At 61.6% G+C, this 27,092-nt stretch overlaps 1 protein-coding gene across 2 annotated transcripts in view; it reads right to left on the bottom strand.

Moving 5' to 3' along the window:
• Positions 1–361: 361 nt before the first annotated feature.
• The window catches only part of LOC125437547 (hexokinase-1-like), a 51,686-nt gene continuing 24,955 nt past the window's right edge, over positions 362–27,092 (bottom strand). Inside the window, exons 4-10 of one of the 2 annotated variants that reach the window (XM_048505211.1) lie at positions 25,466–25,585; positions 24,295–24,390; positions 7,724–7,823; positions 4,777–4,960; positions 3,689–3,844; positions 1,630–1,863; positions 362–663 (exon numbers count right to left, since the gene is read on the bottom strand). In XM_048505211.1, coding sequence (XP_048361168.1) covers positions 519–663; positions 1,630–1,863; positions 3,689–3,844; positions 4,777–4,960; positions 7,724–7,823; positions 24,295–24,390; positions 25,466–25,585 — 1,035 coding nt within the window. In that variant the 3' untranslated portion in view covers positions 362–518. Of the gene's footprint in view, positions 664–1,629; positions 1,864–3,684; positions 3,845–4,776; positions 4,961–7,723; positions 7,824–9,702; positions 9,799–10,290; positions 10,411–10,541; positions 10,691–12,762; positions 13,136–24,294; positions 24,391–25,465; positions 25,586–27,092 lie in introns of those variants that run through there. The other variant, XM_048505210.1, reaches the window with a different exon arrangement.

The raw sequence follows: 27,092 nt of genomic DNA, 5'->3' as shown, positions 1-27,092 counted from the left end.
TTAGGGACTTTACACAAACATACAGTGCTTGCCGACAGCTGTGAAAGCTCTCAAGTTGTTTGAAAAGGGAAACAGCATTATGCAAGAATTCAGAGGAAAACATTTAAGTCCCCTCTGCATAAGCATTTGTCTCGCGTTCAAGCAGAGAGGTGAGCCTAGGTATTTACCATCGATGTACTAGCAGCTGGAAAAAATAACTGGACACCCACTCTGATTAAAATCATTTGGCAGTAATTTCAGACCTCAATTTATAAATGTTCTTTTGACATCTGTTTTAATTACAGATCACCTTTTAATGACCTACACATGGGGAATGTACCAAAACGGGAAGAAAAAAAGAAACATGCAGACGAGGGAGATGTTATCAACAACAGCACACTCTATCCAGTATCCTATTTTATTTTCAACTCTTCATAAAGCAGGAGATTCTGGGTCCCTTCCCCCACCAGTTCAGACTACAGAACCGCTGCTTTACAAGAAAGTGCTCAGGAAGGCAGAATTAGCCAGTGCTGCAGAGTTCAGTTATGCTCGGCATCACGGAGCCTGCATCCCACCGCGGTGATGAGGGCAGCCCCTTTGCCGCTGCCGTCTTCCGAAAGAAGGAATGTCACGTCGCATTTGGGAGCCAGATCCTTCACAGTTTGATGCATGACCTTTGAAAAGCTATGGAAGGCAAGGCGGAAGGGTTTCAGTAGTCATTTCTCCTTTGGTTCACAGACAGTAACATCGCTACGTATTTCTCAAAGGAGCAGAAAGGGTTTGTGCTGACTGCGTTCTGCTTTGCTGTGTAAGAGGACACAGAAGGAGAACCGTCAGCCCAAGACCTTCCCTCTTTGTGGCCCACATGAGTGAACAAAGCCAACCATTCACTATGGATGCAGCTGTCAAAGGAGGGTGGAGGAAAGTCAGAAGCCACTGTTATGCACAGTTGATTCCTCCTTATAACTTCCATCCAATCATCCCCGTAACCAGATATGATATCTCAATAAAGGAGACTGTTGCTTTAGGACTGCAGCACAGTAGGAACACTACAGGAAACAATTTTTAAACTTTTCTGGTTAAGATGCTAAATCCCTCACTCAAAGTGTGACCAGTCACTCAGTGTTTCTTAAAGGTGCACACTTCTGTTTCATGGCTACAAGTTACTTTCTAAGAGACATGTTTTAGAGAAACGCAACAAAAGTGAGGAGAAGGGTAATACACTGCTCACCTGAAGCTGCTAATTGAGTCAAACCATGGGTCAGTATTGTCTACTTGGACTGGAAGCAGCTCTCTCAAGTCTCCAGTCAATGTCTCTCACACTGCCTGCTTCCAGTTCTTTTTTGACTGAAGTTGCGGGGAATTGATCCTGGGACCATTTGCAGGCAAAGATGATGCTCTGCCACTGAGCATAAGATCTCTGGCCACACAAGCCTACTCACAATACCCCGATGCCCCTCCCAAAAAAGGAACTGCATCACCATGAAGGATGACAGACCCCAACTACACTTGTCTGACCACAGCATTCATAACACCTACAAGCCATGAACAGAAGGAGAAACCTATAACTGTTCTACGCTTCAGGCTGCACTTGCTCCAACACAAAGACAGCTACAGGGAAGTAGCAAAGGCAAATATTACAGTACTTACTGTGGATGAAGTTTATACAGCGTACCATCTACCCCCACTGTGATATCCAGATGCTCTAATCCTCGATTCTCTCTTATTTTGTCTACCACGGCTGCCATTCCAGCTCCACACAGCTGGGCAGCCCTTCGCGACACTGCCCCACACACTGTCTTGACAATGATACTGTCGTCGCAGGTGCTGTCCAGACCTAGCTGTTGGAGGATTGTGCGAACCTGAAGTAGTGCTAACCTGTCGCTGTGGAGAAAAGCAGAACTTCGCACTTGTTTCCAAAGGAAGCTTTTGCATTTGGGGCTTTTGTCTGCCCCAGGCCAATATATTTCCACGATTAAGGCATTTGCAAAATTCAGACAGAAAGCTCAGATTCTTCCCTAGACTAATGCTGATGAGTTATTACAAACATAATTAAAAATCTTGCTTAAAATCTTATTCCATAGTTCTTTCCAAGAAGTTCTGAAACAAGGTGAAATTATCAAAAACAGATGAACAGAATTTTTAATGTGGGGTCATAACAATGTCTACATCACTGTAGGTTTTGCTATTTCTCGTGTGATGTAAATTTGGATATAATCAACATTTCTACCATATCAAAAACAGTTTGCAGCAGGTTTAGACATAAAATGCTTATTGGGGCTGCAAACTGCTCAGCAAACCTGTGGGCGGTTGAACTTATTAATTCTTCAGCAGTCACAACAACTGTGAGCTGATCAATGACATGTTCAAGGAACTCAAACCGCAGCCCAGCAGCAATTTTGCAGTTGCCTGTTGGTCAGAAGCCAACTCACAGTTGACATGGGGGTCACAGGAGAGTAGGGCTTTGATTCACCACCACCTTAAAGCAAAATAGCTATGCAGTGGGGTTGAAAAGGGAGAAGAGAGAAGGCTCATTTCTCTTCTTTCCCCTCCGAGACTCTAAAGATCTATCCTTTATTCTCTGTGTTACCGTGGTACCTTAGAGACCAACAAGATTTCTGGAGTATACGCTTTCAAGAGTCAAAGCTCCCTTTGTCAGATATTTTGGTGTGTTACAATAAAGGAGAAGAGAAAGAGTTTGTTGCTCTCCTTTTCTCTGCAGCCCAAGACGACAGCTTCGCATGGCAGAAGAAAAGGGAAATCCCCACTAAAAGTGGTGCATTTCAGTAAGACCAGAGGCAGCAAAGTTTCCAGGATGGGAGATCAGAAGAGCCCAGCCTCTAGCTGATAAGCTAAAAGCTTCCAATTCCCATCCACTTCCAAAATAAATTTGCTGGCCATAGAGCAAAATTTCCCTAGCAGGCCATCAGAAGTAGCCTCCAGCTGGTCACTGTGGGCAAGTGAGCTGAACTGGCAGGTACAGAAGAGAGTGATGAGAATGATCAGGGCCTGGAGAGCAAGCCCAGGCCTACAAGGGAAGGCTAAGGAACTTGGGAACGTTCAGTCTAGGCAAGAGGAAGTTGAGGGGGGACATGACTGCTCTCTTTGAAAGGCTGTAACTTGCAGGAGGGCAGGCAGCTGTTCCTGTTGGCAGCAGAGGATAGGACTCACAATTATGGGTTTAAATTATGGGAGGAAAGATATTGGCTGGATAAGGGGGAAATTTACAGTAAGTCATTTAGCAGTGGAATCGCTGGCTAGGGCAGTGATGAGATACCTCTCACTGGCAGTCTTCAAGCAGTGGCTGAAGGACACTTGTCAGGGATGCTTTACCTCGAGCCTGCATTCAATAGAGGTTTGGACTATGGCCTATACGGCCCCTTCCAGTTCTCTGATTCTGAGTCCCTTTATGCTGAATCAAACAGCACTATAGCAACCCCTAGTGTCAGATCGGTGGTATTACAGCCTCATTAAGAGATGAATATTAACCATGTGCTCTCAATCCAGTGAAGAAACTCATTTTAAAAGCAAACCCTTACATTAATACTCCCAAATGCTACAAATGACAAAAACACATATCCAATGACATCTAAAATGCACCATTAGTATAATGCTATCAAATAAGAATGCAGGGGGCTAAATTAGACCTATTGTTCATATAGTTTAATAGCAACAAGCCCTAGAGTTCAAGGATATCTAGCTCACTTACCTCTCAATCTGGGAAAGGAACTTGGTTTCAAAAATGCTCCTAGTTTTTAGCGCTTCTGAAATCTGACCTCTGAAGAGGAATCCTCTTTTTGTGAAGTCAATCAAAATGTTGCGGACAATTTCCCCCAAGTACATTCCACTGATCATCTTCTCATACCTGCAACCACAGGCGGAAGTACTGGTTTAGAGAGGAGGGAGCCACAATACTCACAGTAAGGGTTCACATCTAATTCCTCATCAGGAAAAGCCTTTGCCGAATGACAAGGAAAGTTTTCTTTTGGGAACAATAAATAACAAAATCAGAAAGATTGAAACAGTGAAAGTAAAATTAGGTCCACCATTATTTGCAGGGGACTTTCCGCACAATGGCACAGGAGACTGATTCCCAGGGAAGGGGCTGAGCAAGCGTCTCCTTCGCTTCTCATACCAGAATGGGGTACTGAGATGTTGGTTAACTTTTAGTCGCTGTCAGATGAACCTCTGCTTAAGCTCTGTGTCAATGTCACTTGTTTTGGGGGGAAACAGGCTAAATTCTGATTGGGGGTTTCTTGCTTGAGCTTCCTTGTTGCCTCCTTACATAACGGATACATTGACTGAGTATGGGCAGGGGCTATATTCTTTGTCTTGGACCCATGAAGCTGTCTTATATCACTGTTAGTATTATCTACTCTGACTGTTGATGGTTCTCCAGGATTTCAGGTAATAGGTCTTTTATATTATCAGCTACCTGATCCTTTTTTAACTGGAGAAGCAACAGTAACTAGCAACAGTAACAAACCTGAGACCTTCTGCATGCAGAGCATATGCCCGTGGTGGCGAACCTATGGCACTCCAGATGTTCATGGACTACAATTCCCATTGGCCATGCTGGCAGGGGCTGATGGGAATTGTAGTCCATGAACATCTGGAGTGCCATAGGTTCGCCATCACTGGCATATGCACTTCCACTGAGCCATGGCCCCTCCCTCCATTGCCTTCTGACCCAATCCAGTGAACTGCTATAACATGATCAGTATCAGCCATCCCTGACAGTACAACCAAGCACAAGGTTTTACTTCTCACACTACCCAATATTGAAGCAGTAATTACCTTTGCTTGCCACTGTTTAATGAGAAGTCATCAACAGCTTTGTCATAGATCGTCCTAATGTCATCTAGGCATCCGTTGTCCCCAAAGGCACCCCACTCCATGTTTACACACATCCTTCCTTGGTCTCCTTCTACCATCTCGATGTTTCTCATTTCCTCCATATAGCACGCATTGCTCCCAGTTCCTAGAACAAGAAAATATTTTGATTCAATGGCAGTATATCTGCCCATTATGAGGTCATTAGGAAGAAGAATAAGAATTGGATTTTACTTCCCACACTATCCAATATTGAAGCAGTAATTACCTTTGCTTGCCACTTTCTCTCCTGTAAGGAGACTCAAAGGGGCTTAAAACTCCTTTCCCTTCCCCCCTCACAACAAACACCCTGTGAGGTAGGTGGGGCTGAGAGAGCTCCAAAGAACTGATTAGCCCAAGGTCACCCAGCTGGCATGTGTTGCGGGTGCCCAAGCTAATCTGGTTCCCCAGATAAGCCTCCACAGCTCAAGTGGCAGAGCGGCGAATCAAACCCGGTTCCTCCAGATTAGAGTGCACCTGCTCTTAACCAGTACACCACGCTGGCTCTCAAATGATGGCAACTGAGAGTAAAGACAGATGCTTCCTGAATCAGTCACATGAGCAATGTAAGCCAGTTAGAAAGTCCATGGTGAATGAGAGAAATGGCAAGCTGTCATGTCAGATTGTTGAAGGGAAAAGAAGTTTTTATTTATTGAGCTTGAAAGCAACAAGCCCAATATTTCAGAGAGATCTGGTTCACTAACCTATCGGCTTGGTTTGGATTTGTGCTGACATCACTTGGGGAAAATTATTCAAGACAGAAAGCAACGCTTCCCGAATAGGCAAACACTTTTAGCTTATTTTGAGCTCATTTTGAAAAAATGCTGAAGGAAGGGCACTAGTATTGAGTATTTTCAGCAGAGCTGAAAGCAGAGAACCCTTGAGTGACTTTTCAAAGAGGATTTTTTAAAAAAGAAAGAAAAGAAAAAACCTTCAACTCAGCCCTATATTTTTCCCTCAGAAAAACTCTGACATTGGGCTGAGCATTTATGGTCACTAGATGGCCTTCCAAAAGTCATAGTCAAACAGTCGAATATATATCCATGTTTATAATTTACAAACTTCATCTGATGGCTGTAAAATTGTATCCTTATGTTTTCTAAAAACGTACTAGCATCATTCACAGTATTATTTATTTATTTTATATCCGACCCTATGTATTTTATTTGCCTTCATGTGTGGCCAACTCATGGTGACCCCTCAGGGGGTCTTCAAAGCAAGAGATAAGGAGAGGTGGTTTGCCATTGCCTTCCCCTACATTTGCCACTGCCTTGCGAGTCTCCCATCCAAGGGCTAAACCATGGCCAACCTTGCTTAGTTCCTAAGATCTGATAAGTCCAAGTGAGTCACAGTTATTCAGGCTGTTGTCATCAATAGTACAGAAGGCCAATTCAGTCAGAAGCACACAACTATCAAATTCAACCTAGTTACAAACTGTCTGGGATGAACCTTTTTAAAGAAACAGCCCTGAGAAATATAACTCCTGAAGTTGCAAAGACCACTCAGAATGGATTTGGCAGAACTACAAAATGGAACAAAGACTCTAATCTGTTCAGTAACTGCCCTTTTCCCTTATAGTCTGATGTTCAAACACAGCGTGAATAGAGAAGTGCAGACCAAACATCTAACTCATATTGTGTGGCTCTAGCTAACCATATAACCAAATGAACCTGCCTTATACTTGGATAGACTATGGTCCCTCCAACCCAGTACTATCTAGTCTAATTGGCAGTCACACTCCAAGCTTGGGGACAGGGGTCTTTCCCAGTTCTATTAACTGGAGATACCAGAAGAAGAGTTTGGATTTATATGCTGCTTGTCTCAATCATAAGGGGTGTCAAAGTGGCTTACGCTCTTTCCCTTCCTCTCCTCACAATAGGCATTTGGCGAGGTAGGTGGGGCTGCAAGAGTTCTGAGAGAACTGTGACTGGCCCAAAATCATTCAAGTTACTTGAAGGCCTGCTTATTTCCACATAAACCTGCCTGGAGACTAAGACCACCTGGAGAAGGCTCTCCATCCCATCTGTACACCTGGTAAGGACCTGAGAGACAGCCTTCTCAATGGTGGCACCCAGACTATGGAACACTCTTCCTACCTGGTATGTTCCTTCCTTGTCTCCTTCCATCGTCAGGTAATGATGTTTTTATTTAGAACAGCTTTTAACACCTAGATTTTCGCAAGCAGCATTTTAGGTTTTATAGGTGTGTTTTAGTGACTTTTAAATGGCATAATATGATTTTAGGGGATTTTATTGTGTTTCATTATTCTTGGTTTTGTTGTATTTTATTGAACATTGTAAGCCACTTTGAATATGGCTATAGAGAGGTGGGATCTAAATATTCTGAATAAATAAATAAATAGGAGAGGGGAAGCTAACCTGGTTCACCAGATTAAAGTCCATCGCTCATGTGGAGGAGTGGGGAATCAAGCTCGGTTCTCCAGATTAGAGTCCACTGTTCTTAACCACTACACCAAACCGGCTGTTCCATTTAAAGCATGTGCTCCACCACTGAACTGTCTGACAGAATCATTTCTCTTCAATTTCCCAATAGGATATCGATTGCTTGGCAACAGATTTGCCTCGGCCCTCTTGTTGTTGTGGCATTAGTACAAGAGCTAGTTAAAATGAGGATTCTTATAGTGCAATCCTATGCAAAGTCCTATAGTGCAATCCTATGATTTCAATTACCTTAGATGAGAGTCAACTCAACTCAATAACCTTTATTGGCATAATAGATTAGAGTAAAATTTTGCAACTTCCTGTGGATAGTGTAGCTAACCACAAAGCATTCCCCTGAGAAATCTGGAACTGGTGAAATCACTTTGAAATCCCTCTGGACTTTTAAACAACATTACAAAACAGCCACATACCCACAATAAGTCCAATTTCACAATTTGGATCTTCATAGGCACAAGTCATCATTGTCCCAACCGTATCATTCACCACAGCCACAATATCTAAGTCAAATTCCTATGGAGAAACAACAGTATGAGACCACAAAGGCTTTTCCTGCAGTGTGTCACAGCAACATTCATGGTCTTTTACAGTGCAGGGGAACTAACCTATGCCTCCCATTTACTAATACCTGAACCCAATAGTTTTGTTCTAAATAGTAGCAACACAATGCATGCTGGTGTTCCATTTCAGCAGTATGTTTCAGGAGATGCAACAACAGTATTTATATTAAAAATAAAACAGATGCTCTCGTTTCCAACTATTTTCTATGGGGACAGAATACATTATTTCTGTCTTATGTAACCACGTTGCCACATTAGTGCGACATCTTTTGAGTCACCTTTTACACAGCAGCCTAAAAAGACAACATCTTTGAGGGCTTCTTATTTAAAACTTCTTTTTAGAAAAGAGTTACCCATTCTTCCTTTGCACACTCAATATTGCAAAAGGTGTATCAAATAATAACTCAGACATTTTTTACCTAGGTAGTCATGTTAGCAGCAAAATAAAACAGGGGTCCAGCGACACCAAGATTAAAAATAAGCTTTCCTGAATCGGAACTCTAACTCACAAATGTGAGAATAAATTCTGCTGGTCTCCAAGATGCCACTGAGAGCTAGTCTTTTGCAACTTGGAAAAGCCAAGAATATAATCAAACCTTGCATATGTACAAAAGATACAGATACAGATTTTCTTAAAAGACATCTTCATCTGCCTCAAAAATTAACAAGTGGAAGGGACCAGGTGAAATCCAACATCTTACAATGTCCCCCTCTCCTGTTCTAACTAGATTTGTTTGTTTCATCAGTTCTGCCACATCACTACTATATAATCCCTGTTTCATCAGAGCCTCCAGGATCTTCCATTTGAGGGCCAAACACAAGATTTTTTTAATAGGCCCAAGTTCTTCTTAATCGGAGGTTCTCAACCTTCCTAATGCCACGACCCTTTAATACAGTTCCTCATGTTATGGTGAACCCCAACCATAAAATTGGTATATATAAAATATAAAAAGATCGTTTTCTGATGGTCTTAGGCAACCCCTGTGAAAGGGTCGTTCGGCCCCCAAAAGGGTCGCGACCCCCAGGTTGAGAACCACTGTTCTTAACCCAGCTTGCTTTTCTTGCAGCCACACAGCAGCTGTGTGGAATGTCAGACTGTGGGGGCCAGATTCAGCTCATGACCGTGATGGATTGGGAAAGGGGCTCCAACCTCCACCCCAAACCACTTTTATAAGCTGAAACAGCCCCAGGGGAAAATTCGGCCCATTTTAGAGCTGCACATGCTCAGAGTACTGTACATGCAGCGCCAGCGTGAGGCAAGTAATCTTGTGCAAAGCTGTGGTATGTTCCTTTTTTTTTCTTTTCCAACAATGTAATGACTAGCATCAGATTTCTGCTGATCAGAAGATATAAAATAATATAAAGGCGGAATAATTTCTTCTGCATAATACATTCCCACTTATTATCTGGAATTAGGCCAATGTCTTCTTCCTTTTTTTAAAGTAAAGGTGAGTCTACAATGATTTATTAATAGTTATTTTGTAAATCTCTCCTATAGGGTCTTTAGACCGATTGTATTACTTACATGCTAGTATGCATTTCATACTAGAAAAATGTACTATGCTAACAACAGTAACAAATTCTTACATCTACCAAAATATTTACAGACTCAATATTTTTGTTAAATCAGCTGCAAGCATAAGAAAATGATAATCTTGCTTTGAGGATCTACTATACCACTTACCTGATGGATATGCCAACTTTCAAAAATTTGGTTAATTTTCATCAGTGGAAAAGAGGGATATGTGAAAATGTACCATTTAAGAGCAATACTGCTAAACAATTAAAATAACTGACTAACTTTACTCGTACTAAACACCCAAAAACTTCACCTCTCTTCTTTTAATTCCTTCCCGTAGCAAATTAACAACATCTTCTCCTTCACAGTCAGTTGCTTTAAAGCCCTTGGTCCAATTTAGAAGGATACCCTGCAAAGTAAAAAGGCATTTTATTTCTGACTTCGTGGGCTATGATACCAGACCCAGCTGGAGATAGCTGCCACCAGGGCATCCAGAACATGATAACATCTTGTTTGACCCTTAACTTGGCCATTGTTTTGAGCAGGCACACACCAGTTAATTTTTCACAGTCTCACCTGCCACTAGCTAAGGACAGCCTGCAAAGTGATTTTTCTTCTTTTCATTTGGTGCTGTAAAGTCACAGCTGACTTATGGTGGCCCCAGAGGGCTTTCAAGGCAAGAGACATTCAGCGTTCAGAGGTGGTTTACTATTGCCTGAACCTGTCTCTCATACCTGGTGTTCCTTGGAGGTTGACAATCCAAATACTAACCAGGGCCAACCTGCTTAGCTTCTGAGATCTGACGAGACCAGGCTAGCTTGGGCCTATTCAGGTCATGGTGATTTGCTGCATACTACAGGCTATTACAAATATAATAACAAGAACAAGAAGAACAACTTACAGCATCTAAACTTGTCTGTTTGCAAGGAAAAGAAAACGTAAAGCCCAGGGGCAATCGTGCACCTTTTATTCCCATGTAATCCAGGAAATCCGAGATGCAGGAAACAATGTGATCAAAGAGCTTTTTTAAAAAAAGAAAGAAAGAAGCATAGATCAGAAGTGGATTTATATCGTTTTAAAATTACATGCTCAGCAGTCTTTGAATATTAGCAGTCATGTTAAAAAAAAAATCCAAGACACTGAGAAATGTACCTCTTCTCCAGTCCCCTGCATGACCTCTATGGGAATTGCATATATTTTATTGTGCATCTCCACCATTCTCCTTTTACCACTACGGATCTTCACAAGCAAAACTCTAAAGTTTGTTCCTCCAAGATCCAGAGCCAGAAAGTCTCCATTCTCTGCCAAAAAAGCATTCAACAGGTAAGAATTCAGGAATAAAGCAGGTCACACTTTGGCGAGTCTTATTTCATACAAATTTGTATGAAGGTTTATAGAGGCGGTATATTCCATTTAAGAGATTTGCTGAAAAGAACAGAACGGAAGCAGGGAAAACAAAGCCTTATTAAGGCATGGCAACAGGGAATCTGGAAAGACTACGTTTAGTGATCTGGACACACCAAAAGTGGAAAACTCGCCTGCAGATGGTGCTCTACTTCCACGGAAAGTGCATAGACTTCCAAAGCAACATCAGTGCAGTTTTAAAAAATCACACTGAACAAAACAGGAGAAACTGACATCTTTTTTGTCCATCATGTAGACAAGAATGAATAATGAAAACAAAGAAATCCTAAAGAGAGCTATTCCAGTCTAAACTCATTCATTTCAATGGGCTTAAACTGGAGTAACTCTATCTAGAATTGCACTGATAATCTTCAAGAATGAGATCAAAAAGTAACACCAGCTCAGAAAGTGTCTGAGAGTAACAAAACTACTCCATTACTATGCAAACGATCAACCAGTCTCTAAGATTCACCCCCACCCACGGCTGCATTTTTCAAGAAGTGAACACAGCTAGGTGTTTTTTCCTTCAGTCGATTCTGCTGCAGTGCATGCAAGCTGCAGTTCTCTGGAATCTGGCATGTAAGGTACAGTTAGCAACACTTGAGCATTCGCAAGACCAGTGACACAAATGAGAAATTAATCGGGCAAAGTTTAGCAAGCGTGAAATGCTTCCTGTGCACTGGCAGTCTCATGGTGCCATCTGAAAGCAGAGTTATACCCTTTGAAGTCAGTGAGCTTGCAATGGGGAAGCTGCCTAGGACAGAACTGTAGACCTCAGCTTCAAATGGAGCAGGAAGCAGCACTCAGATATCTGCCATTCTCAGCGAAAGGCAGTGCAAAAGAAGGCCTGTGACTTGGTTCTTCTATGGACAAACTGGGGTAGCAGAGTGGTCAAGAGGCCGAGCTACAGTTCAGGAAGTCCAGGGCTAGTATCTCACCTTTGCTACCAACATACTAGATGACTTTAGGCAAACTGCCTGCCATAAGGGGATACAACAACCTGACAGATTGTTGTAAAGATTTCAGCCTACGTGATGTGACATGCTTGGACAACTGAAAACATTATGTGTTGAGGTGAGCCAGCGAACCCAGCAGAGTCTCAGACAGTGCACAGGGATGCCTGCGCCATCTGTTGCCCTCTGGGCAAGCAGACTCACCGGTCACAAGACCCCCATGACTCACGGGTCACAAGATGTCCTGGACAAAGGGACAAAAGGTACATACCCCCAGGTATGGATTAGGCCCACACAGGAACGTTTCCTCCCGCACGTACGCAGGCCCTATGAGTCATGTATTGTGCAACATTCTCCCGCTCTCCCGCCTTCCCGAAACCCTAATAAAAGGTGCCAGGGACCCCAGCTCGGCAGGGTAGCCAGATCCACAGATCATGCTATATCGCCACTGGCTTCTCTCCACCGGATGATATTGCTGCGTCGCCCGTGACGACTTCAGTTATGCTAAATGCTAAGCATTATTCTGATTTTCTGCTTTTGACGGCTTATACTACAGTGGAGGCTCATTCAGGATCAGTAACAGAACACCACCAGTGGATCTAATGCATTCAAAATATATTCAGCTGTATGATATGGGACAAGGACTTTCCAAAGGAAAAAAAAAAGCACTAGCATGCATAAAGGATTTCCTTCCCATGTTCTCCTTTGAAAAATTCTCACACTTAAATCAGGAATGGTTCCTTGAACTTAAGGCGGTTTTTACAGTACAGTCCTATGCAGAGGTAGTTCAATCCAAGTCAATTGAAACCAATGGGCTTAGACTGGAGTGGCTCTGGACAGACTGTGCTACTAAGTGAAATTTCTTAGGTGGGGGGGATATGGGGGGTGCCTTCTGAAAGGGTAGCTCAGGAGAGGGGAAAGGAACAGGCACAGAAAGAGAACAGCTTGAGATATCTGCCTTCCCTACTCTGCAAAAATCATACTTGAAATACTACTTCAACCAGGAGAGCACTCACCTGTCCCATCTGGCGTACTGCGGACAAAAGTAGGCAGCATCTTGACTTTGGCGTGGTCATGAGATTTCTTCCGCAGGCCAGCCTCTATCTCTATCCGCATCCTCTTCTTTACCTGGAGCAGCTGCTCATGTGTAAGCTTGAACTCAGCCAGGGTAGCATCAATAAGGCGGTGCTGCTCGGACAACCTGTAGGCGACCGCCGTCACAAAGGCAGCACCCTTTCCACTGCCACTCTCGGACAGCAGAAACCGAACATCTGAGTCGGGCACTAGACGCCTTACGGTTTTGTGCAGGCGCCTGGAGTATCTGTGGGAAGAAAACCATAGCGCGAAAGTTCTGTCCAGTTCTGGTCGCCGCATCTCAAAAAGGATATTGAGGAGATAGAAAAAGTGCAGAGAAGGGCAACAAGGATGATTGAGGAGAGGCTGCAGTGTTTGGGACTCTTTAGTTTGGAGAGGAGGCGGCTGAGGGGGGATATGATTGAAGTCTACAAAATTATGCATGGGGTAGAAAATGTTGACAGAGATAAATTTTTCTCTCTTTCTCACAATTCTAGAACCAGGGGGCATTCATTGAAAATGCTGGGGGGAAGAATTAGGACTAATAACCCCCCCCCCCCCCACCCCCCCCCCCCCCCACCCCCCCCCCCCCCCACCCCCCCCCCCCCCCACCCCCCCCCCCCCCCACCCCCCCCCCCCCCCACCCCCCCCCCCCCCCACCCCCCCCCCCCCCCACCCCCCCCCCCCCCCACCCCCCCCCCCCCCCACCCCCCCCCCCCCCCACCCCCCCCCCCCCCCACCCCCCCCCCCCCCCACCCCCCCCCCCCCCCACCCCCCCCCCCCCCCACCCCCCCCCCCCCCCACCCCCCCCCCCCCCCACCCCCCCCCCCCCCCACCCCCCCCCCCCCCCACCCCCCCCCCCCCCCACCCCCCCCCCCCCCCACCCCCCCCCCCCCCCACCCCCCCCCCCCCCCACCCCCCCCCCCCCCCACCCCCCCCCCCCCCCACCCCCCCCCCCCCCCACCCCCCCCCCCCCCCACCCCCCCCCCCCCCCACCCCCCCCCCCCCCCACCCCCCCCCCCCCCCACCCCCCCCCCCCCCCACCCCCCCCCCCCCCCACCCCCCCCCCCCCCCACCCCCCCCCCCCCCCACCCCCCCCCCCCCCCACCCCCCCCCCCCCCCACCCCCCCCCCCCCCCACCCCCCCCCCCCCCCACCCCCCCCCCCCCCCACCCCCCCCCCCCCCCACCCCCCCCCCCCCCCACCCCCCCCCCCCCCCACCCCCCCCCCCCCCCACCCCCCCCCCCCCCCACCCCCCCCCCCCCCCACCCCCCCCCCCCCCCACCCCCCCCCCCCCCCACCCCCCCCCCCCCCCACCCCCCCCCCCCCCCACCCCCCCCCCCCCCCACCCCCCCCCCCCCCCACCCCCCCCCCCCCCCACCCCCCCCCCCCCCCACCCCCCCCCCCCCCCACCCCCCCCCCCCCCCACCCCCCCCCCCCCCCACCCCCCCCCCCCCCCACCCCCCCCCCCCCCCACCCCCCCCCCCCCCCACCCCCCCCCCCCCCCACCCCCCCCCCCCCCCACCCCCCCCCCCCCCCACCCCCCCCCCCCCCCACCCCCCCCCCCCCCCACCCCCCCCCCCCCCCACCCCCCCCCCCCCCCACCCCCCCCCCCCCCCACCCCCCCCCCCCCCCACCCCCCCCCCCCCCCACCCCCCCCCCCCCCCACCCCCCCCCCCCCCCACCCCCCCCCCCCCCCACCCCCCCCCCCCCCCACCCCCCCCCCCCCCCACCCCCCCCCCCCCCCACCCCCCCCCCCCCCCACCCCCCCCCCCCCCCACCCCCCCCCCCCCCCACCCCCCCCCCCCCCCACCCCCCCCCCCCCCCACCCCCCCCCCCCCCCACCCCCCCCCCCCCCCACCCCCCCCCCCCCCCACCCCCCCCCCCCCCCACCCCCCCCCCCCCCCACCCCCCCCCCCCCCCACCCCCCCCCCCCCCCACCCCCCCCCCCCCCCACCCCCCCCCCCCCCCACCCCCCCCCCCCCCCACCCCCCCCCCCCCCCACCCCCCCCCCCCCCCACCCCCCCCCCCCCCCACCCCCCCCCCCCCCCACCCCCCCCCCCCCCCACCCCCCCCCCCCCCCACCCCCCCCCCCCCCCACCCCCCCCCCCCCCCACCCCCCCCCCCCCCCACCCCCCCCCCCCCCCACCCCCCCCCCCCCCCACCCCCCCCCCCCCCCACCCCCCCCCCCCCCCACCCCCCCCCCCCCCCACCCCCCCCCCCCCCCACCCCCCCCCCCCCCCACCCCCCCCCCCCCCCACCCCCCCCCCCCCCCACCCCCCCCCCCCCCCACCCCCCCCCCCCCCCACCCCCCCCCCCCCCCACCCCCCCCCCCCCCCACCCCCCCCCCCCCCCACCCCCCCCCCCCCCCACCCCCCCCCCCCCCCACCCCCCCCCCCCCCCACCCCCCCCCCCCCCCACCCCCCCCCCCCCCCACCCCCCCCCCCCCCCACCCCCCCCCCCCCCCACCCCCCCCCCCCCCCACCCCCCCCCCCCCCCACCCCCCCCCCCCCCCACCCCCCCCCCCCCCCACCCCCCCCCCCCCCCACCCCCCCCCCCCCCCACCCCCCCCCCCCCCCACCCCCCCCCCCCCCCACCCCCCCCCCCCCCCACCCCCCCCCCCCCCCACCCCCCCCCCCCCCCACCCCCCCCCCCCCCCACCCCCCCCCCCCCCCACCCCCCCCCCCCCCCACCCCCCCCCCCCCCCACCCCCCCCCCCCCCCACCCCCCCCCCCCCCCACCCCCCCCCCCCCCCACCCCCCCCCCCCCCCACCCCCCCCCCCCCCCACCCCCCCCCCCCCCCACCCCCCCCCCCCCCCACCCCCCCCCCCCCCCACCCCCCCCCCCCCCCACCCCCCCCCCCCCCCACCCCCCCCCCCCCCCACCCCCCCCCCCCCCCACCCCCCCCCCCCCCCACCCCCCCCCCCCCCCACCCCCCCCCCCCCCCACCCCCCCCCCCCCCCACCCCCCCCCCCCCCCACCCCCCCCCCCCCCCACCCCCCCCCCCCCCCACCCCCCCCCCCCCCCACCCCCCCCCCCCCCCACCCCCCCCCCCCCCCACCCCCCCCCCCCCCCACCCCCCCCCCCCCCCACCCCCCCCCCCCCCCACCCCCCCCCCCCCCCACCCCCCCCCCCCCCCACCCCCCCCCCCCCCCACCCCCCCCCCCCCCCACCCCCCCCCCCCCCCACCCCCCCCCCCCCCCACCCCCCCCCCCCCCCACCCCCCCCCCCCCCCACCCCCCCCCCCCCCCACCCCCCCCCCCCCCCACCCCCCCCCCCCCCCACCCCCCCCCCCCCCCACCCCCCCCCCCCCCCACCCCCCCCCCCCCCCACCCCCCCCCCCCCCCACCCCCCCCCCCCCCCACCCCCCCCCCCCCCCACCCCCCCCCCCCCCCACCCCCCCCCCCCCCCACCCCCCCCCCCCCCCACCCCCCCCCCCCCCCACCCCCCCCCCCCCCCACCCCCCCCCCCCCCCACCCCCCCCCCCCCCCACCCCCCCCCCCCCCCACCCCCCCCCCCCCCCACCCCCCCCCCCCCCCACCCCCCCCCCCCCCCACCCCCCCCCCCCCCCACCCCCCCCCCCCCCCACCCCCCCCCCCCCCCACCCCCCCCCCCCCCCACCCCCCCCCCCCCCCACCCCCCCCCCCCCCCACCCCCCCCCCCCCCCACCCCCCCCCCCCCCCACCCCCCCCCCCCCCCACCCCCCCCCCCCCCCACCCCCCCCCCCCCCCACCCCCCCCCCCCCCCACCCCCCCCCCCCCCCACCCCCCCCCCCCCCCACCCCCCCCCCCCCCCACCCCCCCCCCCCCCCACCCCCCCCCCCCCCCACCCCCCCCCCCCCCCACCCCCCCCCCCCCCCACCCCCCCCCCCCCCCACCCCCCCCCCCCCCCACCCCCCCCCCCCCCCACCCCCCCCCCCCCCCACCCCCCCCCCCCCCCACCCCCCCCCCCCCCCACCCCCCCCCCCCCCCACCCCCCCCCCCCCCCACCCCCCCCCCCCCCCACCCCCCCCCCCCCCCACCCCCCCCCCCCCCCACCCCCCCCCCCCCCCACCCCCCCCCCCCCCCACCCCCCCCCCCCCCCACCCCCCCCCCCCCCCACCCCCCCCCCCCCCCACCCCCCCCCCCCCCCACCCCCCCCCCCCCCCACCCCCCCCCCCCCCCACCCCCCCCCCCCCCCACCCCCCCCCCCCCCCACCCCCCCCCCCCCCCACCCCCCCCCCCCCCCACCCCCCCCCCCCCCCACCCCCCCCCCCCCCCACCCCCCCCCCCCCCCACCCCCCCCCCCCCCCACCCCCCCCCCCCCCCACCCCCCCCCCCCCCCACCCCCCCCCCCCCCCACCCCCCCCCCCCCCCACCCCCCCCCCCCCCCACCCCCCCCCCCCCCCACCCCCCCCCCCCCCCACCCCCCCCCCCCCCCACCCCCCCCCCCCCCCACCCCCCCCCCCCCCCACCCCCCCCCCCCCCCACCCCCCCCCCCCCCCACCCCCCCCCCCCCCCACCCCCCCCCCCCCCCACCCCCCCCCCCCCCCACCCCCCCCCCCCCCCACCCCCCCCCCCCCCCACCCCCCCCCCCCCCCACCCCCCCCCCCCCCCACCCCCCCCCCCCCCCACCCCCCCCCCCCCCCACCCCCCCCCCCCCCCACCCCCCCCCCCCCCCACCCCCCCCCCCCCCCACCCCCCCCCCCCCCCACCCCCCCCCCCCCCCACCCCCCCCCCCCCCCACCCCCCCCCCCCCCCACCCCCCCCCCCCCCCACCCCCCCCCCCCCCCACCCCCCCCCCCCCCCACCCCCCCCCCCCCCCACCCCCCCCCCCCCCCACCCCCCCCCCCCCCCACCCCCCCCCCCCCCCACCCCCCCCCCCCCCCACCCCCCCCCCCCCCCACCCCCCCCCCCCCCCACCCCCCCCCCCCCCCACCCCCCCCCCCCCCCACCCCCCCCCCCCCCCACCCCCCCCCCCCCCCACCCCCCCCCCCCCCCACCCCCCCCCCCCCCCACCCCCCCCCCCCCCCACCCCCCCCCCCCCCCACCCCCCCCCCCCCCCACCCCCCCCCCCCCCCACCCCCCCCCCCCCCCACCCCCCCCCCCCCCCACCCCCCCCCCCCCCCACCCCCCCCCCCCCCCACCCCCCCCCCCCCCCACCCCCCCCCCCCCCCACCCCCCCCCCCCCCCACCCCCCCCCCCCCCCACCCCCCCCCCCCCCCACCCCCCCCCCCCCCCACCCCCCCCCCCCCCCACCCCCCCCCCCCCCCACCCCCCCCCCCCCCCACCCCCCCCCCCCCCCACCCCCCCCCCCCCCCACCCCCCCCCCCCCCCACCCCCCCCCCCCCCCACCCCCCCCCCCCCCCACCCCCCCCCCCCCCCACCCCCCCCCCCCCCCACCCCCCCCCCCCCCCACCCCCCCCCCCCCCCACCCCCCCCCCCCCCCACCCCCCCCCCCCCCCACCCCCCCCCCCCCCCACCCCCCCCCCCCCCCACCCCCCCCCCCCCCCACCCCCCCCCCCCCCCACCCCCCCCCCCCCCCACCCCCCCCCCCCCCCACCCCCCCCCCCCCCCACCCCCCCCCCCCCCCACCCCCCCCCCCCCCCACCCCCCCCCCCCCCCACCCCCCCCCCCCCCCACCCCCCCCCCCCCCCACCCCCCCCCCCCCCCACCCCCCCCCCCCCCCACCCCCCCCCCCCCCCACCCCCCCCCCCCCCCACCCCCCCCCCCCCCCACCCCCCCCCCCCCCCACCCCCCCCCCCCCCCACCCCCCCCCCCCCCCACCCCCCCCCCCCCCCACCCCCCCCCCCCCCCACCCCCCCCCCCCCCCACCCCCCCCCCCCCCCACCCCCCCCCCCCCCCACCCCCCCCCCCCCCCACCCCCCCCCCCCCCCACCCCCCCCCCCCCCCACCCCCCCCCCCCCCCACCCCCCCCCCCCCCCACCCCCCCCCCCCCCCACCCCCCCCCCCCCCCACCCCCCCCCCCCCCCACCCCCCCCCCCCCCCACCCCCCCCCCCCCCCACCCCCCCCCCCCCCCACCCCCCCCCCCCCCCACCCCCCCCCCCCCCCACCCCCCCCCCCCCCCACCCCCCCCCCCCCCCACCCCCCCCCCCCCCCACCCCCCCCCCCCCCCACCCCCCCCCCCCCCCACCCCCCCCCCCCCCCACCCCCCCCCCCCCCCACCCCCCCCCCCCCCCACCCCCCCCCCCCCCCACCCCCCCCCCCCCCCACCCCCCCCCCCCCCCACCCCCCCCCCCCCCCACCCCCCCCCCCCCCCACCCCCCCCCCCCCCCACCCCCCCCCCCCCCCACCCCCCCCCCCCCCCACCCCCCCCCCCCCCCACCCCCCCCCCCCCCCACCCCCCCCCCCCCCCACCCCCCCCCCCCCCCACCCCCCCCCCCCCCCACCCCCCCCCCCCCCCACCCCCCCCCCCCCCCACCCCCCCCCCCCCCCACCCCCCCCCCCCCCCACCCCCCCCCCCCCCCACCCCCCCCCCCCCCCACCCCCCCCCCCCCCCACCCCCCCCCCCCCCCACCCCCCCCCCCCCCCACCCCCCCCCCCCCCCACCCCCCCCCCCCCCCACCCCCCCCCCCCCCCACCCCCCCCCCCCCCCACCCCCCCCCCCCCCCACCCCCCCCCCCCCCCACCCCCCCCCCCCCCCACCCCCCCCCCCCCCCACCCCCCCCCCCCCCCACCCCCCCCCCCCCCCACCCCCCCCCCCCCCCACCCCCCCCCCCCCCCACCCCCCCCCCCCCCCACCCCCCCCCCCCCCCACCCCCCCCCCCCCCCACCCCCCCCCCCCCCCACCCCCCCCCCCCCCCACCCCCCCCCCCCCCCACCCCCCCCCCCCCCCACCCCCCCCCCCCCCCACCCCCCCCCCCCCCCACCCCCCCCCCCCCCCACCCCCCCCCCCCCCCACCCCCCCCCCCCCCCACCCCCCCCCCCCCCCACCCCCCCCCCCCCCCACCCCCCCCCCCCCCCACCCCCCCCCCCCCCCACCCCCCCCCCCCCCCACCCCCCCCCCCCCCCACCCCCCCCCCCCCCCACCCCCCCCCCCCCCCACCCCCCCCCCCCCCCACCCCCCCCCCCCCCCACCCCCCCCCCCCCCCACCCCCCCCCCCCCCCACCCCCCCCCCCCCCCACCCCCCCCCCCCCCCACCCCCCCCCCCCCCCACCCCCCCCCCCCCCCACCCCCCCCCCCCCCCACCCCCCCCCCCCCCCACCCCCCCCCCCCCCCACCCCCCCCCCCCCCCACCCCCCCCCCCCCCCACCCCCCCCCCCCCCCACCCCCCCCCCCCCCCACCCCCCCCCCCCCCCACCCCCCCCCCCCCCCACCCCCCCCCCCCCCCACCCCCCCCCCCCCCCACCCCCCCCCCCCCCCACCCCCCCCCCCCCCCACCCCCCCCCCCCCCCACCCCCCCCCCCCCCCACCCCCCCCCCCCCCCACCCCCCCCCCCCCCCACCCCCCCCCCCCCCCACCCCCCCCCCCCCCCACCCCCCCCCCCCCCCACCCCCCCCCCCCCCCACCCCCCCCCCCCCCCACCCCCCCCCCCCCCCACCCCCCCCCCCCCCCACCCCCCCCCCCCCCCACCCCCCCCCCCCCCCACCCCCCCCCCCCCCCACCCCCCCCCCCCCCCACCCCCCCCCCCCCCCACCCCCCCCCCCCCCCACCCCCCCCCCCCCCCACCCCCCCCCCCCCCCACCCCCCCCCCCCCCCACCCCCCCCCCCCCCCACCCCCCCCCCCCCCCACCCCCCCCCCCCCCCACCCCCCCCCCCCCCCACCCCCCCCCCCCCCCACCCCCCCCCCCCCCCACCCCCCCCCCCCCCCACCCCCCCCCCCCCCCACCCCCCCCCCCCCCCACCCCCCCCCCCCCCCACCCCCCCCCCCCCCCACCCCCCCCCCCCCCCACCCCCCCCCCCCCCCACCCCCCCCCCCCCCCACCCCCCCCCCCCCCCACCCCCCCCCCCCCCCACCCCCCCCCCCCCCCACCCCCCCCCCCCCCCACCCCCCCCCCCCCCCACCCCCCCCCCCCCCCACCCCCCCCCCCCCCCACCCCCCCCCCCCCCCACCCCCCCCCCCCCCCACCCCCCCCCCCCCCCACCCCCCCCCCCCCCCACCCCCCCCCCCCCCCACCCCCCCCCCCCCCCACCCCCCCCCCCCCCCACCCCCCCCCCCCCCCACCCCCCCCCCCCCCCACCCCCCCCCCCCCCCACCCCCCCCCCCCCCCACCCCCCCCCCCCCCCACCCCCCCCCCCCCCCACCCCCCCCCCCCCCCACCCCCCCCCCCCCCCACCCCCCCCCCCCCCCACCCCCCCCCCCCCCCACCCCCCCCCCCCCCCACCCCCCCCCCCCCCCACCCCCCCCCCCCCCCACCCCCCCCCCCCCCCACCCCCCCCCCCCCCCACCCCCCCCCCCCCCCACCCCCCCCCCCCCCCACCCCCCCCCCCCCCCACCCCCCCCCCCCCCCACCCCCCCCCCCCCCCACCCCCCCCCCCCCCCACCCCCCCCCCCCCCCACCCCCCCCCCCCCCCACCCCCCCCCCCCCCCACCCCCCCCCCCCCCCACCCCCCCCCCCCCCCACCCCCCCCCCCCCCCACCCCCCCCCCCCCCCACCCCCCCCCCCCCCCACCCCCCCCCCCCCCCACCCCCCCCCCCCCCCACCCCCCCCCCCCCCCACCCCCCCCCCCCCCCACCCCCCCCCCCCCCCACCCCCCCCCCCCCCCACCCCCCCCCCCCCCCACCCCCCCCCCCCCCCACCCCCCCCCCCCCCCACCCCCCCCCCCCCCCACCCCCCCCCCCCCCCACCCCCCCCCCCCCCCACCCCCCCCCCCCCCCACCCCCCCCCCCCCCCACCCCCCCCCCCCCCCACCCCCCCCCCCCCCCACCCCCCCCCCCCCCCACCCCCCCCCCCCCCCACCCCCCCCCCCCCCCACCCCCCCCCCCCCCCACCCCCCCCCCCCCCCACCCCCCCCCCCCCCCACCCCCCCCCCCCCCCACCCCCCCCCCCCCCCACCCCCCCCCCCCCCCACCCCCCCCCCCCCCCACCCCCCCCCCCCCCCACCCCCCCCCCCCCCCACCCCCCCCCCCCCCCACCCCCCCCCCCCCCCACCCCCCCCCCCCCCCACCCCCCCCCCCCCCCACCCCCCCCCCCCCCCACCCCCCCCCCCCCCCACCCCCCCCCCCCCCCACCCCCCCCCCCCCCCACCCCCCCCCCCCCCCACCCCCCCCCCCCCCCACCCCCCCCCCCCCCCACCCCCCCCCCCCCCCACCCCCCCCCCCCCCCACCCCCCCCCCCCCCCACCCCCCCCCCCCCCCACCCCCCCCCCCCCCCACCCCCCCCCCCCCCCACCCCCCCCCCCCCCCACCCCCCCCCCCCCCCACCCCCCCCCCCCCCCACCCCCCCCCCCCCCCACCCCCCCCCCCCCCCACCCCCCCCCCCCCCCACCCCCCCCCCCCCCCACCCCCCCCCCCCCCCACCCCCCCCCCCCCCCACCCCCCCCCCCCCCCACCCCCCCCCCCCCCCACCCCCCCCCCCCCCCACCCCCCCCCCCCCCCACCCCCCCCCCCCCCCACCCCCCCCCCCCCCCACCCCCCCCCCCCCCCACCCCCCCCCCCCCCCACCCCCCCCCCCCCCCACCCCCCCCCCCCCCCACCCCCCCCCCCCCCCACCCCCCCCCCCCCCCACCCCCCCCCCCCCCCACCCCCCCCCCCCCCCACCCCCCCCCCCCCCCACCCCCCCCCCCCCCCACCCCCCCCCCCCCCCACCCCCCCCCCCCCCCACCCCCCCCCCCCCCCACCCCCCCCCCCCCCCACCCCCCCCCCCCCCCACCCCCCCCCCCCCCCACCCCCCCCCCCCCCCACCCCCCCCCCCCCCCACCCCCCCCCCCCCCCACCCCCCCCCCCCCCCACCCCCCCCCCCCCCCACCCCCCCCCCCCCCCACCCCCCCCCCCCCCCACCCCCCCCCCCCCCCACCCCCCCCCCCCCCCACCCCCCCCCCCCCCCACCCCCCCCCCCCCCCACCCCCCCCCCCCCCCACCCCCCCCCCCCCCCACCCCCCCCCCCCCCCACCCCCCCCCCCCCCCACCCCCCCCCCCCCCCACCCCCCCCCCCCCCCACCCCCCCCCCCCCCCACCCCCCCCCCCCCCCACCCCCCCCCCCCCCCACCCCCCCCCCCCCCCACCCCCCCCCCCCCCCACCCCCCCCCCCCCCCACCCCCCCCCCCCCCCACCCCCCCCCCCCCCCACCCCCCCCCCCCCCCACCCCCCCCCCCCCCCACCCCCCCCCCCCCCCACCCCCCCCCCCCCCCACCCCCCCCCCCCCCCACCCCCCCCCCCCCCCACCCCCCCCCCCCCCCACCCCCCCCCCCCCCCACCCCCCCCCCCCCCCACCCCCCCCCCCCCCCACCCCCCCCCCCCCCCACCCCCCCCCCCCCCCACCCCCCCCCCCCCCCACCCCCCCCCCCCCCCACCCCCCCCCCCCCCCACCCCCCCCCCCCCCCACCCCCCCCCCCCCCCACCCCCCCCCCCCCCCGCCCCCCCCCCCCCCCACCCCCCCCCCCCCCAGATGTTATGGACTACAATTCCCATCAGCCCCTGCCAACATGGCCAATTGTAGGGGCTGATGGGAATTGTAGTCCATAACATCTGGAGTGCCAAAGGTTTGCCACCACTGCCCTAGAGGGTTGTAGAGCCCCAAGGTGATGGGACTCTGAATACTTTTCATGATTTTTTCCGTAATGGAAATACCATGAAATAAACAGATACATTAATAATGGGTAGGTAAAGTATGGCCAAGGGTCAACTACACAGAAGCTCTCAAACTGCTTCATGATTTCTTAGAGCGCCAGCCAACCAGATTGTAATGCTGGCTAGCAGGCCAAGTCTTCCAAAAAGTAATGCACAGTATTGCCAACCTCCAGGTGGTGGCTGGAGAACCCCCAATATTACAACTGATCTCCAGGCAATAGCGTTCAGTTCACCTGAAGAAAGTTGGGACTCTGTGGCATTATACCCAAGTGGAGGGTGGACTCTATGGCATTATACCCCATTAAAATCCTTCCCCTTCCCAAACTCTTCTCAGACTCCACCCCCGCAAATCTCCAAGTATTTCCCAACCTGGAGCAGGCAACCCTAAACACAGCTCAAGGGCCGTTAAGAATGGCAGAATGGGGTAGAGGACCACATCTGGATTTCTGTCCACTTCTGAGGATTCCAACCATTGCACCACTTCTTTCTGTTTCCAGAAGAACTAGCATCAAGAAGAACCAGCATTCACAGCCTTCAAAAGCAGGCAGGTATCCAAATGTGACCCTCAGACTGAAATGTCTGCCCGCCCCAGATCTCAGAATTCTGAAGTGTCACTGGCAGGAAACTACGAAGCCCAACATAATAAAAATTAACAATGAAAGCATCTTAGGAGCACAACATTTGACCCAATCAACTATTTTATATCTATGAGATAAATGCACGTGCATTTAAAAGATAACTTTACCCCACGTTTCCTGATTGCTTTGTTGAGCAACTGTACCACGTCAGCTCCCTCCACGCCACTTGCTTTGAAGCGTTTCGTCCACGTTATCAGGTAACCCTAACAAAATTAAACAGTTATAATATGGTACCTTAAAAACAATATTGCTTTTGTCTCACTGCAGACCCCCTTTTCCCAGTTTCTGATAAAAATGAACTATGGATCACTTCACACATGCAGCAACACTGTCAGATCTTCTCATGCAGACTTGTCTAAGTCCACAAGGAAAAAGCAACCTGTGTATCAAAAGTACATGAAGACCCAGTTGCTCCCATTTATTACAACTGCGATAACACCATTTTTGGACCACTACAATTATGGAATCACCAAAATCATGCTTAAGTGAATGTGTGTTTTAGCTCATTCATTTACCAATCCCGTCTTATGCAGAGCTAAGCAAAGTCTCAACCAGGTGTCTGTACAAGCCAAGCCCTCTATTCTGGTGTTCGTGCAGTCTTGCAAACTGGACAGCGAACAGCCCACAAGCTTCTCTAGAAGGCGCTCTCTCTCTCTCTCTCTCTCCCCTCTCCCAAAGCAGCCTTCTCCATGAAACACTTTCACAGACGAGGATGAAAGGAAAAAAAACCCTAATTGCTGGCAATGTCACAGTCCGACCACTTTTATTCACAGCAGTTAAAAACAGGAACAGAAAAACAATCTTGCACTACCGGTTAGAAACCATTTCAGTACTGAATAAAACAAGGGCTACATGCCCTAACTAAACTACCACCCTCCTTGCACGAAGGACAAAAGAGCTTCTGCCGTTCCCCTTCCTCCCCTGTGCTTATCTACCCTTTCCTGTATCAGCACCAGCTGTTCCCTTTTAGGGTGATAATGATTACGTCTTGCCGGCAGTAATCCAACTGATGGTGCTGTTCTAACTTACAATGCAACCCTTGCATACAGTGTCCCTAACTTGGTGACCATTTCCTGGTGTGACATGCTGGGAAAAGGCAGATCTCCACTAAGAGATGAAGTTCAAACTCAACTGTTAAGTATTTTAGATACCATATTGCATTATCATAATCAACAGCAGCCATGTAGCAAGGCTCAGCAGCAGCACTCAGTCAAACACCTTTCTTCAAACGTAAACCTGGCTTTTCTAACCTGTATTAAACCTTTAATATGCTCTTACCTCGTCTAGCTTGGATTGTCGACACGGGAAAGAAAATGTGAAGCCAACAGGTAACTTCTTGTCCTTGATTTCTCGTTTTTCCATGAAATCTCCTAAACATTCAGCAACATGGTCAAAAAGCTAAGCAAAAGCAAGGAAATAAAATTATGTTAGAAGAACAGATGAAAATTTTAATTATGGCTCCTATTGGGGGGAAAAAATCCCTGAAAAGCAGATACAGAATCCATACTATTAGCTTCTTTCTTTTGGTGGCCGCACTGTAAACATCATTTGAGAATCAAGGCAATTGATATGTATTTCAATAAATGCCCACACAGGAAAAAAGGTCCTCCTTTTGAGCCACAGTGCTCAGCAGACTTTTCTGTGAACAATCCTCATGGGAGTTATAACAAGAAAGACAGCTGCAACTGCACCCAAATGTAACTAGAAGTAGGTTTTACCAAAAACACAGGGATTATAAACAGGACAGTGAAGCCTCTAGTTTACTCTAGTTCTCCTTTGTTAGGAGATCACAACATTACATTTGTACCACATGCAAGACTCAAAAATGGAAATCATTATAAATATTTACATTGTACATACGATTTAGGGTGGAGATACTCATTGGCAGGTTAATATATCTATGTACGAGTAGCTACAATTACAAGCCTGACCCATTTTTGCACGAAGGGGAAAGCTAGCACTAATAAGTTACTTTTCAGATACAATTAGCAGATATTATAATGCTGAAAAATTCATGTTCCTTATTTAATAAATGTTTTTAGATATCACAGAGGTGCTCTACATTTAGCAGAGATTTAATTATACTGAATTCATTTTAGTAACATGGAATGTAGTTTTCAGTTTTAGACAACCAAGGACTAGATATTCCAAGCAGTTCCTTTCCTTTTAACACGCAGCTTCATAAGAACATAAGAACAAGCCAGCTGGATCAGACCAGAGTCCATCTAGTCCAGCTCTCTGCTACTCGCAGTGGCCCACCAGGTGCCTTTGGGAGCTCACATGCAGGATGTGAAAGCAATGGCCTTCTGCGGCTGCTGCTCCCGAGCACCTGGTCTGTTAAGGCATTTGCAATCTCAGATCAAAGAGTATCAAGATTGGTAGCCATAAATCGACTTCTCCTCCATAAATCTGTCCAAGCCCCTTTTAAAGCTATCCAGGTTAGTGGCCATCACCACCTCCTGTGGCAGCATATTCCAAACACCAATCACACGTTGCGTGAAGAAGTGTTTCCTTTTATTAGTCCTAATTCTTCCCCCCAGCATTTTCAATGAATGTCCCCTGGTTCTAGCTTCAGTTTGTGGCTCCTAAATGCTTTTGAAATCATGACCCAAATCAGGATGCTGACCCCCGAAGAACAAAAATGTCTCCTCTCATTCTTTAAAAGCACACACCCAAATGGTGTTTAATAGTTAACATATGAAGTTGTTTGTGTGTTTTTCCCAGCTGCTGCATTATGTAGGCAAGCTACGCACTCCTCTTTATATGACTAATGCTGCAGTTCCTTCCACGTTATGAAACAGGTATGATGAGTGCAATGATGCTAACGTGAGAAAGGGAAGCACAAGCACGATAGCGTGGTCAGGACAGGCAGCATCAGAAAAGCTCCACTGATGTATCCTCCTCC

Source organism: Sphaerodactylus townsendi, linkage group LG08, assembly GCF_021028975.2.
Source record: "Sphaerodactylus townsendi isolate TG3544 linkage group LG08, MPM_Stown_v2.3, whole genome shotgun sequence".
Taxonomy (NCBI): Eukaryota; Metazoa; Chordata; class Lepidosauria; order Squamata; family Sphaerodactylidae; genus Sphaerodactylus; species Sphaerodactylus townsendi.
Note: the sequence above shows the minus strand (reverse complement) of the source record. Positions and strands in the feature narration are given on the sequence as shown.